At 32.2% G+C, this 13,262-nt stretch overlaps 2 protein-coding genes across 2 annotated transcripts; both read right to left on the minus strand.

Annotated features, from left to right (window-relative positions):
- Positions 1 to 5,125: 5,125 nt before the first annotated feature.
- On the minus strand, positions 5,126 to 8,308 carry LOC123909300. Its single transcript, XM_045960121.1, has 3 exons — positions 7,952 to 8,308; positions 6,225 to 6,476; positions 5,126 to 5,543 (listed from the first exon to the last, which is right to left on the minus strand). The coding sequence occupies exons 1-3, from the start codon at positions 8,306 to 8,308 to the stop codon at positions 5,229 to 5,231; spliced, it is 924 nt and encodes a 307-aa protein (XP_045816077.1). The 3' UTR covers positions 5,126 to 5,228.
- A 2,070-nt stretch (positions 8,309 to 10,378) lies between these two features.
- LOC123909302 (bidirectional sugar transporter SWEET3-like) lies at positions 10,379 to 12,501 on the minus strand. The gene is made up of 6 exons (XM_045960122.1): positions 12,368 to 12,501; positions 12,008 to 12,044; positions 11,694 to 11,916; positions 11,051 to 11,212; positions 10,841 to 10,960; positions 10,379 to 10,729 (listed from the first exon to the last, which is right to left on the minus strand). The coding sequence occupies exons 1-6, from the start codon at positions 12,402 to 12,404 to the stop codon at positions 10,535 to 10,537; spliced, it is 774 nt and encodes a 257-aa protein (XP_045816078.1). The 5' UTR covers positions 12,405 to 12,501; the 3' UTR covers positions 10,379 to 10,534.
- Positions 12,502 to 13,262: the final 761 nt, after the last annotated feature.

The raw sequence follows: 13,262 nt of genomic DNA on the forward strand, positions 1-13,262 counted from the left end.
CTTCTGATACAGTGAAATTTTGCAGGTCTTCTGATAAATAGAATTTTTAGAAAAGAGGGGTATATTGTCAGTAGGGTTAGAATTAGGTTTTGTATTATAGGGTTAGAATTAGGTTTGGTATTAGGTTTGGAAAAAGGTTTGGAAAAATTGGTTATTAGGTTTGGTATTAGGTTTGGGTGAATTAGGGTTAGTGAATTAGGCTTGGATGGGTTCATAATTTATAAAGATGGAAGATTTACATGTGTAAGTCATATCTTGCAACTATCTTTTACGTTATATTCAGAGATATTGAAGTTGAAGATTTTTCCTTACTTTAAACGTAAATGTCCGACATGATTTCTTACATTCTTTGAATGTTAAGGTTGAGGTTTTTTGTTTATTCTAAATGTAAATGACATGATTCATCTTTTTTATCAGAGATCTAAGAGATCTATGATAGTGAATGATGACCCTCAATTCGTATAATTGCAAATATTGTCGTAGTTGTTTCCGGATTTCTAATAGTTATTAACGAGGTAGGGCATGTCTCTATTATAGCGAGAGATGAATCAATTTGCACACGACTAACATTTATGCAAACTATATGAAAATTTATGGGACATAAGCCCTCACGGTAGGTCAACTCATTAATGTGCACGCCAGTTGTGGGTATATTTTCATTATACTAAGGTATAAACATGGTTATGCATTATTTTTTTGTTTCGTGACGGTGTGACAAATAGTTTATTGTCTGGTCATAGATGGCGTTGAAGGTGAAAGTGATATCGCAATATTCAGATCGAAGAGACAGTTCATCTGATCGATTAATAAAGTACTACACTTTAAAATATTGATCAACTAATAGATTGATGAAATATTAGTATATTTATTTTTTAGAAAAAATAAATTGTAAATGAGGAGCATAAGAGAAACCCTCTACAACCCCTAGATAGATTAAAATTAAAATTAAAATACAAATCACATAATCAACCTAAACTGGTATACAAATGGTCCAAATATAACTAAATGAAAATTGGAGTAAATGCACACACATACGCAACAAGTACTACCCAGCAAACCCTCATTTTCGGGCGCAAAATCAGATAGCAAAAAAAGTGTTGTGTGAGCCGTCATAGCCCAAAATGGCGAATGAACTGACCGTCAACACATACCGATTCACGTACCAGCAACCCCCTACAAAAAAACCACATTAAACATCAAGACTCATACGAGCCATACAGTCCAACGTCAAATAAAGAATGGTGACGATATCACAAACAATCTGATCGATCATGAGAACTAATACGAATATTAAAATGGCACCGATGTGTTAGAGGTAAATCTACTTATGTGGCTTGTTTTCATCAGTTGTTAGGTAAATACCTCAAAATCAAATTATCAAGGAATAGTGTAAGCTTCATTAAAAAAATTAAGTAACTAGCTCTTGAATATGTAACAATACTTCATTTTGATCACTTAATTGTTCAAAATAACACAATAATCCGGCAAGTCAATTTCCTCATATCGTATATATGGAACCAATTGCCTTTGTACTTGTATTTTTACGTGAAGTTGTTGAGCAATGTTGGCACTTGTTATTGTCCTCTTCGCATGCGCAAGTTTGCTAGAAGATGAAGCTAAATTGGTGATTTAAATCGCAAGGTGTTGTGCGCTTGGGTGAATCTGGATTCTGAGATGAAGACCATAACCTTTAAATAGTATACTTTAGGACGATGAGCCCCCCATGCAAATAGAAATCATTCGACGACATTCAAGTGGCCACCTCTTGGTCAGAGGTTATTTTATTGTGTTTTCATACCCCTATTATCCGTACCTACCTATTATGCGCCCATAAGTTCCTCCATATCAAAATGGGAGGGTAGGTTTCATCCATGCTCTCCAATGGCAAATGAGATGGGTTGGAAAATGATTGTTATGTCAATGAATTAAGGGATATATTCTCAAAATGTAGAATTACAAAAAGTGATAGCTAGGGTTTCAATAATATTAGAATTACATTGCTCGACATAATACGGATTATAAGAGAATTTATAATAATTCCTAATGGATTACTAGACTACTAACACATAAAGCTCAATACTTAAAGTCCTAATAATATTAACACTTCCCCTCAAACTCACGATGCATTAACAGATAATTATCGAGAGTTTGACAAACAAAAAAACGAAAATCATAGTAACTCAAACTAAATATTTTATTTCTAATACTACCCCTCAAGTTAAAGTTTACTAAGCTTTGAGCTTGTCACAACATCAACCCTGAAAATAAACTAAACTAACTAATAGCTTCAGATTCAACTTCTTCAGATTTTAGACTTCAAATTGTGAGCATTCCCTCACCGGACTTCAGATTGTGAGTATTCCCTCACCGGATTCAAATTTCAGATTGTGAGTATTCCCTCATCGGATTCAGATTGCGAGCTTTCGCTCACCAGACAGATTGAAGCTTTCGCTCACCAGACAGACAGACATATTGCGAGCTTTCGCTCACCAGACAGACAGATTGCGAGTACTATCTTAACTCACCAAACAGATTCAAACAAAATTCGACATAACAAAATAAATCAAGCCAAACAAAAATCCAATTGACCAACGAAAAAGAACACATAGAACAAAATCCAATCGAAGAAAATCTCCAATACCAGAAAAACAAAAATCCATCGGACTATGGATTTAACCAAAACTCTCGAACAAACCGAATCCACATGACATGCTATACCAAAAAGTGGACCAACAAAAACAAAACATTACGGCAAACATGCAAAACCACACAATTCAAGATGTGCCTTACATTCTAATAGCAATATCCCACCACCAGACCTTGACTCTCCCTCTTCCCTTGAACCACATCACTACAAATCAAATACTCCCACCAAGAGAGACAAAAAAAAAAAAAAAAATGCAGCAGAACTCAAACAATGAAACTAAAATTTATTCCCAAAATTTTGGGAATTCGAAAGCGGAAGTGACAAATAGTTCAAGGCGGATCGAAACAAGGTCTCGATACCATGTTAAATATGTTTGGATCTCATCCACAAAAACTAGCTTAAAGGGTGAGGTTGCCCTCACATATTTATACACTTAACCACCCGGGAACCTAAGCAATGTGGGACTTCAAACAAACTCCGACATCAAACTAACACATTCAACACTCACCCTCACGCCTAGCGTGGTCATGGGTCAAATGTCAGCATTGAAGTTCTTAACCCGACTCTGATACCATGTTAAAGTTTAGAGAGAAACAAAAAGTGATAGCTAGGGTTTAAATAATATTAGAATTACATCCTTTTATTATATATTAAGACAAAAAACAAACTTCCCGCCTAAGTGTATAAGTATGCCGCCCAAACTTCATTCTTTTTTTTTTTTTACAACCAAACCTTATTTATACATTTTGTTTGTCTATGCTACTAACATAAATTTGAACCTATTAATCTTCCAAAAGTTCAATTTATATTCATTCTCATCCCAAGGCCTTGCAATCCTATTCGTGGGATGGTTTTACTCCCTTTGCCACTGGTCACATGATTCCAAAGAAGTCTAATTTCATAATTATTCTACATGTTTCTATATCTTTTCATTAATTATTTTAAATTTCAAAATAGAATTATACTAACATGTGTTATAAATACACATATAAGATTTAAATTAAATATTAAAACTTCGCATAATATGAAAAATTTAAGGTGAATGATACAAATCTTATTTAAACATTTACCAATATACTGTTGAGGTGGAAATTTTTTTAATAGATTCACAAATAGTATTTAATATAAAAGAAATTAATAGACACTATTTGTGAACCTATCACAATTGTCCAACTCAACAAGTGTACTAATACATATTTAAATAAATATTTATCGAAGAATTCACCAAAAGTTAATATTTAAAAGTTAAATTTATAAATTCTAAAAAAATGTTTTGACATTTATCTCTTTATTCTTTAACATGTGAAGGTCATATGTTAATTTTTTTATTTTTTTTGTGAATACATGTTAATTTTTTTTAATTAAATACAATATAAATATTACTCTTTCTGTCTCATGATAATTGTTGCATCTGCAACAAAAAATTTATTTTAAAAAATTGTCACTTTAAATTTTCAATGCAACATTAATTGCTTTTTTTTCAATTCTACCTTCAATTTAGGGGTGTGCATTGATAGTTAAGATAAATAATTGGATAAGATCACTATTTTTTCTTTTCTTTTTTTTAAGTTGAATTTTATTTTTTTTAAACACTTAAGAATTTATTTTATATTTATTTTTTTAACGTGCACATATTAACATTCTCCTAATTTATATCAATATTTTTATGAACAATTATTCACTTTTTTATTTGGCTCTTTGCAATCAAGTAGTATTTACTTACCAATCTTGAACTTTTAAATTTCTACATTGATTTATAATTTGTCTCGTGCATCGTACGAGTATACGGACTAGTTGCTTGACATAATACAGATTACAAGAGAATTTATAATAATTCATAATGGACTACTAGACTACTAACACATAAAGCCCAATACTTAAAGCCCGAATAATATTATTATCTAACAATTTTATGGTGTTTCATACCCCTATTATCTGTACCTACCTATTATGCGCCCATAAATTCCTCCATATCAAAATGGGAGGGTAGGTTTCATCCATGCTCTCCGATGGCAAATGAGATGGGTTGGAAAATGATTGTTATATATTAATGAATTAAGGGATATATTCTCAAAATGTAGAAATATCATATAGTCCAGCTTTACACTATTTGTTAAAAGAGAAACTAATAAAGGTTCTCACAACCTGTCCCAATGAGCTTAGCTCAGTTGGTAGGGACGTAAACATTTTATATGCAGGAGCTGCGGTTTGAACCCCGAACACTCCACTTATCCATTTTTAAAGATGAAATTTCAAACCACTAGGCTACCTGACAAAGAAAAAAAAAGTTTCTCACAACCTTGTTAGAACATCTCTATGTAATGTTTGAATTAATATCACATTAAATTTTAGAAATAACAAATCCCAAATTTACAACTTCAAATTAGCATTAGGTCTAAATTAACATTTTGATTTAACACTATAATGACAATTATATTTGTATAAATCTAACACCGTATGTATCTTCTACTCCTTGTTATGAAACTTGGAAACACAATTACTACACACTATTACAAAAGTAAAACAAAATTAAGAGAAAATGAGCTAGGATTAAGATGAAAACAAATTACATGTGAATTAATCATGATTTAGTCCGACCAGCACCAATAAGGACATCCTTATAAGGAGTAGCAATGGGTATATCAACTTTAGTCTCTTCGGGCAACTGACGGTTAATTATAGGTTGATGGTTAATTATGGGTTGATGATGATCCAAAATCAGGGGAACCCTTCCTTCCCTTGCACTTACCAACCTCTCATGTGCTCCACCTCGTAGTTTCTCCAACCTCATCATTCCATTCATTTGTTGCATCTTGAACACTTTTATTACATTTGTCAATCCACCAATAAAGAACAATAAGCTTCCAAATATGCCTAGCCAAATCCAAGTCTCACCCTGAATAAATAATCAACACATTCATTGTTTCACTAATCTTAAAATAACAATAATCGTTGATTTGACAATCCAAGCACTAGATTAAGAAAAATAAGTGAAGCTCAAACCATTCATTTTAAGTAACCTTAAAAAGTCTAGCTTGAGCTTTATCAACTTTTAACAAACCAAACTTTTAGATGTACTCTTAAAACAAATAAGTGAAGCTCTCAAACCATTCATTTTTTTAGCAAGTCAAACTCAACTTTAACTATTCAACTCCATTTGTCTACATCTTTTTCGCGATGGAACTTTTTTGACCTCATCAATGCATTGTGCCCAAGGTCAGGTGTCTAGAGTTTTAGTCGAATGATAACTGAGTGTTTCCTCTTCGGCCATCTCTTTTTATAATGTTTATTCATAGCAGTGGGAGGATGGGCCTAGTATTCAGAATGGCCACCCTATTGGCTAGACCTTCGTTGGCATTAGATTTAAGTCATTTGGTCCTAGTTTGAGGTCTAATAAATACCTCATGATGGTACATCCTAATTCTCACTAATCTCGTAATAATCACAACAATCATGAATTAAAATCATTTACAGCCCAATTCTCACAATTTCTTAATAATCACAACAATCATTACTTTTTTTTGACAATCACAACAACTGTTTACGCCCCGACTTTATGGAATGGAAGAGTACTTACAAGCAAGTGGAGGCCGTGGTTGAACACTTTAGATTGTTGACGATAATTAAGAATTGCACCAAGCATGAATGATAAACTCCCCATCAAAAAAGGGATATACACAAACTGCTGCAAAATTTGAACATGGCCATCCGCTCTCTCATAAATTTGGCACGAATTATGAATCGATCCTACCACCCACAATACAGGACCAGCAACTAACATGTTCATAGCATGTTTTTCCAATTTCCAAATACCATATCCTTTCTCTTCCTGTCACATACACACCAACAACAAAAATAAACAAAATATATTGTCCCAAGTCATATTATCACTAGATTACACATTTGAAAACTAACCATATGTTTGTTCCAACAAAGAAGTAGTATGGATTTGGTTCAACGTTCAAACCCGACTGCTAACATTTTATCCTCCCCTTAACAAACTAACAACTAACATTTGCCAATAAAAATAGTTTAACGAATATTTTTTATTAGTGTAAATTAAGAATCTAACAAAAATCAAACATTTCTCCATCATATCATACAATTTAAGTACAATGTAGTGGAATGATTTGGCGGGATACACAATTGCTATTAGATGACACCGTAAAACTAAAATAATTTTTCACCGTTAGTGCGTATCTTATTTTCTCTGAAGCAAATGCTAAATCAAGGGAAAAAACTTTCGTGATAATATAGCGAATGCGCTGTAGCCCTTATTTTATCATTTTTTAACACAAAGTTGCATGCCTTATTATACTATTATATTGTATCATATACATATGATCATTGTCCAGTCACTCAGCAACTTCTTAATAGCTGTAAAAAAAAATCTTAATAATGCAATAAAATAAAAATAGGTAAATTGTTTTTTTAGTCTAAGATTAAATATATTTTTAGTCCCTATAAAATGGTGATCTTCTAAGTATAGTCTTTACTTAATTTTTATTAAATTTTTAGTCCCTAAAAAATTATTCTGCACTCAATTTTTAGTCCATAAAGTTAAAACAACTTGTATTTTTGAGTGATTTTGTAGCAGATATGTCTAGAAAAAAAGAGCTCAATATTTGATTTCTTCATGATTTTCGTTACGATCGGGAGGACCATAGTTCGATTCTCACAACTACAATCGGGAGTAGACTGAAACCACTTGATGTCAGAACTGACCTCTGAACTGATTAGAGAGTCCAGAGTGCCGGATAATGTGGTGAAAAAAAAAAAAAATATAGGAACAATCTATTAAAAAATTTAAAATAAAAAACGTAATCAATTTGATGTTGCAACAGTGACATCAAGCTGTAGAAACATTTAGTGCATGCTAAAGTGGCAAATTGTATATATGTAGCTAGTAGGTGACTAGCTAGATATATTGAGTAACAAGTGTTGGATTCATGGATTTGTTTTGCGCAGAGGAACAGATCTATACATTCGTGAGTTTCGCGAGATAAAACTCTCACGAGATATAGCACTAGTGTTCTCTAAAAGAGAAACTAAGATGTGTTTGGAGACAAATGTGAGCTTGATCCAATTTGAGTGGACTAATTTGGCTTCTTAAAAACAATGTGAGCTTGATGAAATCATCGTGATTTTATTGAAGCTACAACTATAGGATATAATTTTGACAAAATCAATGTGTCATATCATATGATTCTATCTATCAAACTTGCATTCAAATTAAGAAATGCACTAATCAGCTTACCTTATATATTAAGATACAAAAACATAACTCTTTAAGCATGCACGTACCTGAATGAATATGAATAGAATTGCTAGAAAGAGAAGAATGGTTCCAAGGATCTGAACAACAGGAGCAGCAAACTCAACAAAAAAGAGTTGAAGATCAAAAGACATCAAAGATAATCGAAAATCAATCCCAGCAAAATGAGCAAGAATATCATGAAGATTAACAATAATAATAATCGCAAGAGCAATAAGAATAACCACAAGACCCGAACGGGCTTCAGAAGAAAGCTGAGACACAAAACCAGAACAGAGAACAACGGTTGCAAACAGATAAAGACCGGCGTTAATATATTCGTAACGGTTTTTAGTTAGGCCTGAACCGTATGTACGAAATTCTCTTGCTGAAGCTAGTTTCACCATTGTCTGAAACAGAATTTGTTACTGTGTTGTTGGTTTGGTTGTTGCAGAGAGAGACATTGTGAGAGAGAAGAGAGAAAGTGTTGAAATTTTGTGTTTGCTACGTGGCGAGTTGCATGGAGTTGCGTTTGTTGGTGTTGTGAGTGTATGTGATACGTGGCGGTATGGGAGATTAAATTGCCGGTTTTGTTGGAAAAAAAGGAGAGCCTTGTCAACGATTGGGTTCTAGTGAGTTTGGGCTGGACTTTGTTAGTGGGCCTATAGGTTGGGCCTACAATTTTTTTTGACAAAGCATGATAAGTGTAAAGATAGCTTCTCTTTCCATCACTGATTTCTCCCCCAAAATCCGATCTACGTTTCACATGGCGCACGATTTTATGGATAGTTTCATTTGACATTGTGATGGAAGACATAACTTACGATCATCGGCTTTGATCATGCCACTACATATTTTATTAGGACATTGCAATCCTTCCTTGAGGACCAAACTAATCTTCGCCCGAAAATTCGATTTTGCCTTTGAAAAAAAATCCAGTATGCATTTTTTGAAGTTTTTCGAAGTTTTTATAGTTTAAATTCAGGAAAAGTTCTGAAAACACATTCCGAAATTTTTATTCAATCCAAAAAAAAATTCAAAAAATGCATTTTAAAGTTTTTGTTGAAGGGCAAAAAAGAAAATTCGAGGCGATAAAAAAGATGGGTAGGGGGGAAAGAGAAGCTATCTAAGTGTAAAAATGTGTCGTCCCCATCCTTTTTTTATGATCATCTTGTCCTATTGATAATGATCAATGAAATCAACTAGAAATATTTTTATTTTAAAAATATGTCTATACTCTATATAGCAATGAATAAGTACATTTTTTTTTTCTATGTAAATAAATAAAACATTTTGTTGTTTATGTCAACATCAACCTAAGAAAATCCAACCTTCTTCGTTCATAATAGCAGTCACTTTTGCAAATTGAGAAAGGACAACTAAACACATGGTGTATCATAACTTAACAGTTAACTTGCTCAGTTGCTCGATAGATACTCATGCAGCTGGGTTTTTCCTGTATAATTTGGCTGCCTCTTGATTAACTCATGGATTATAATTATAAACTATTTTCATGGTATTATAGTAAATTATGGTAGATTTGTCAAAATTACTACAATGAGATATATAGTTTTTGTTGAGTATGGCGTATATATTTTATTAGGAATTGGGGGGTGCTGGGGTGTGTGGGCGATAGCCCCCACAGGATGGTTCAGGGGTTTTTACGACCTTAATATTATTATTATTATTATTATTATTTTTTTTTTTTTTGACGCAAATTATTATTATTATTATTATTATTATTATTATTATTATAAATACTGATTGTAATACTGAAACACCAATTCATTCATTCATCTAATGGAAATAGTTGTAACGAATTTTACGGTCGGAGATATATTTACGGGGAACTCTGTTATCAAACTTCTTGTGTTCATCATCGTTTGTCTTTCGTTATTATTACCTTTTGTTACTAGTTGTCAGTTGTCACAACAGTTTTTATAAAATTGTGTTGGCTCATATAATATGATTCTTGCATACTCATCGGTATATTAAAGAACAAAGATACACTGTGTATAATTATGTATAGGGAAAAAAGATTTTCTGTTGTTGCAGCAGGACACTGTAATAAGGGTCGTCCAATTAAAATTGTGTAGTTGAGATAATTTTTAATGATTTTGTAAAATGAGTTAATCTGGTTCGTTAATCTGATAATCAATAGTTAAGATGCAAAACAATATGAAACTGTGTGTTTTTACCAAATTATACATAAAGTTCAAAATTTTAGAGTATACATAAAGTTTTTACCACTATACATAAAGTTTGAAATTTTAGAGTATACTTTTTCCAATGTCTCAAGCTCAAATCCATCTGATATTAGATTAGTTCATATAAAGTGAAATTCTATTCTAAACTATAAATTAAATAGATACTCACGGTAAGAAAAAATTGTGAAATTAATATTTTCGAATTTGTGATACCAAATTTTTAAAAAAAAGTCATAGCAGTATAATTTCATTCATCAAGAAAAGGAAGCATTAAGGAGAAGTAAGAATTTAATTTGATTACTACAGTACACCCCCATCACTAGGGCCTAGGGGACATTTTGTTACATTATACACAAAGGATAAAAAAAATACATAAAAGAAGGAATCTCAATATATCTCTCTAAAATCTTAAACCTTAATCCCTCACTAACATTGTTCACAATTTGTGACAATCTTTTCCACTTTCCCCAAATCTACCTCCACCACCACCACCTTCTCTAACTCTAACCCACCCTTTTCCAAATCCTCCATTTTTGGTTCTTCCACCACCCTTTCTTTCCTGTATTTAAAGTAAACCACAAGCTGCACAATGCTTAATGGAGTTCCAATCACACTTGGACCCTGTAACAATAGTACCACAAATTAATTAAAACAATAATAACATTAATTAATTAACAAGTGAAATTATTGTGCATCAGATTAGTCGGTCTTTAGGTCAGATAAAAAACTGACCGCAACAAATATATCACGAACGAGGATTCCATAAGCTAACCAGAAAACACTAGCTGAGAAAGCACAAAGAGACAATGGTAGTGGCATGAATTCAACACTCTTTGTTTCAATAACTTTCTTCTGCAAAAATCAAAATAAACTCTGTCACAAAACATGTTCCTCTGTTTTGGTCCTAACTAAATGGAAGAGAGAAAAAAAACAATGACTCACCATTGCAACCAATGGAGAACCGTACAATGCAACAGAAACACCTAAACCTATGCTACCAACAAGTAACTTTCGGTGTTGAGAATCATGTAAGGTAAAAGCTGATACTGCTGCAGTTATGCAGAACACAACCAGAACAGGTGTCGTGATCATAGCTACCTTCATCTGCAAAAATTGCAATCAATCATATAAATATCATTAGTCTCTCTCTTTCCAACATTTTTGTTGTTTCTGTTACCGTAAATAATGTATCTGATCTATAATATGTCAGTTATTCAATGAATTTGAACTTTGTTTATAACTAAGAATAAATTAAATGATTTGCACACGTGATGATAAAATTTGTGCAATATTTATATTCACAGTGAAATTGACAGAATTACAATGTGCTATAGTGAAACATAGTAAGTCATCATAATTTCGATAAATGTTACACTTTAGAGCTTCAATAAAATTATCGTGTGTGACATGATACTCATAATCCATCAACGTCACCATTTTCGTTAAATAATATTTTTAAAAACTGTAACTGCTCATTCATTTTTTTCTGCAAGAAATTAAGTTGAAGTAATGAAAAGTGAATTTGGGTGCAACATTTTGCAAACATTATAAACACATGAAAAGCATAGATAGCTTAATCATTTACCTTTCCTTTGGGGGAAGAATACCAGAAATAAATGAGAACATACGATAACTCGAGAGCAATTCCAACGCCATTAACCGTTACGAGAGGAAAATTTTCCCATTTGTTGCTTACAACAGGTAATCCATACCATGTGAAAAGAAGACAGTTTAACAATCCAATTATGTAAGGAATGCATGAAAATTCCTCTGTGCTTTTCTTCCTTATTACTCTTCTAAATGTAACCCTGAAAAATAATCATCATAATTAAGCTTTCAACACTTCATTTTCTCCAAAGGTTAATAGAGAATGAAGTTAATTATGTTTTTGTAACTTACATTGGTGCAGCATAAAGTGAAACTGAGGCAGCATTGCCTGCAAGAACACAGAGGAACCATTTGTAAGGTGCTAATTAAAGTAAGCCAAGGAAACATTAATTAATCCAAACTAAGATTAATGATTAAGCTTAAGCTAATTAATGAATGAACAACTAAATTATTTGGACTTAAATGGTTAATGAGCTTTAGTTATGAACAAATTGTTCGAAAGAATTCAAATTCTAATGCTGGTTGAAAGCCTGAAACAACTTTGATCCGACGTTCTTATTTACCAGTCACACTCTGAATTATTAAGAATTTTTTCTAAAAATCCGACCGTCAAGACAAAAAAAAATAAGAAATGAATGAACAAATTATTACCAAGAACAGCAACAGCTAAACGAAGTGTATCTGACATCTTGAATTTGTTCTTTACTCTCTGCTTAGAAGAGATGATAATTGTTTTGTTTTTATAGAAGAAATAATGATAATATTTTGTAGCACTATGAAGAGCATTGAAGACATGCTCTATTTATAGCTGTTTAGGACGCGTATTTAATAATACATATAGTGGCCATCTTGAAATAGTACTGTACGAAATAAAAAGAGAAAACAAAATAGAACTTATTTGAAGAGAAAAAAATAATTAAGAACAAAAATAAAACAAAGAAGACAAGAAGTTTTTTTTTTCTTAATTAGTAAAATGGTCCCTTAAAGATATTTTTGGTTTCACATTGATCCATTAAAGAAAAAAAAGACTGAATAGGTCCCTTAAAGAAAAAAAAAAGTTCGAATAGGTCCCTTAAAGACATCTCCATTAATCAGTTTGGTCCTTTAAAGACATCTCTGTTAATCAGTTTGGTCCTCGAAAAAATGGATGGAAAGGATCAAACTGATTAACAGAGATGTCTTTAAGGGACCTATTCAGACCTTTTTTTCTTTAAGGGACCTATTCGGATATTTTTTTTCTTTAAGGGACCAATGTGAAACCAAAAATGTCTTTAAGGGACTATTTTACTAATTAAGTCTTTTTTTTTAAACAAAAAATATCCTCTGCGCGCAATTACAGAGAATAATTCCTTCGAGGTGACTGAAATCCATTTAAGGAGTTAATCTCTCTCAACAAATGTTTCATTATATGCACCGGTTGAGAATCACACCCAAAATCAAATACCAGTTGTGTCGCACTATGTTTGTGACGAGAAGTGTTTCTAAGTATAGCTAATATAGTAATAATCACGTGGACGCAAAAATTGGTTCAACTTGAGAAGCTTTT

The sequence above is a fragment of the Trifolium pratense genome, linkage group LG2 (genome assembly GCF_020283565.1).
Source record: "Trifolium pratense cultivar HEN17-A07 linkage group LG2, ARS_RC_1.1, whole genome shotgun sequence".
Classification (NCBI taxonomy): domain Eukaryota; kingdom Viridiplantae; phylum Streptophyta; class Magnoliopsida; order Fabales; family Fabaceae; genus Trifolium; species Trifolium pratense.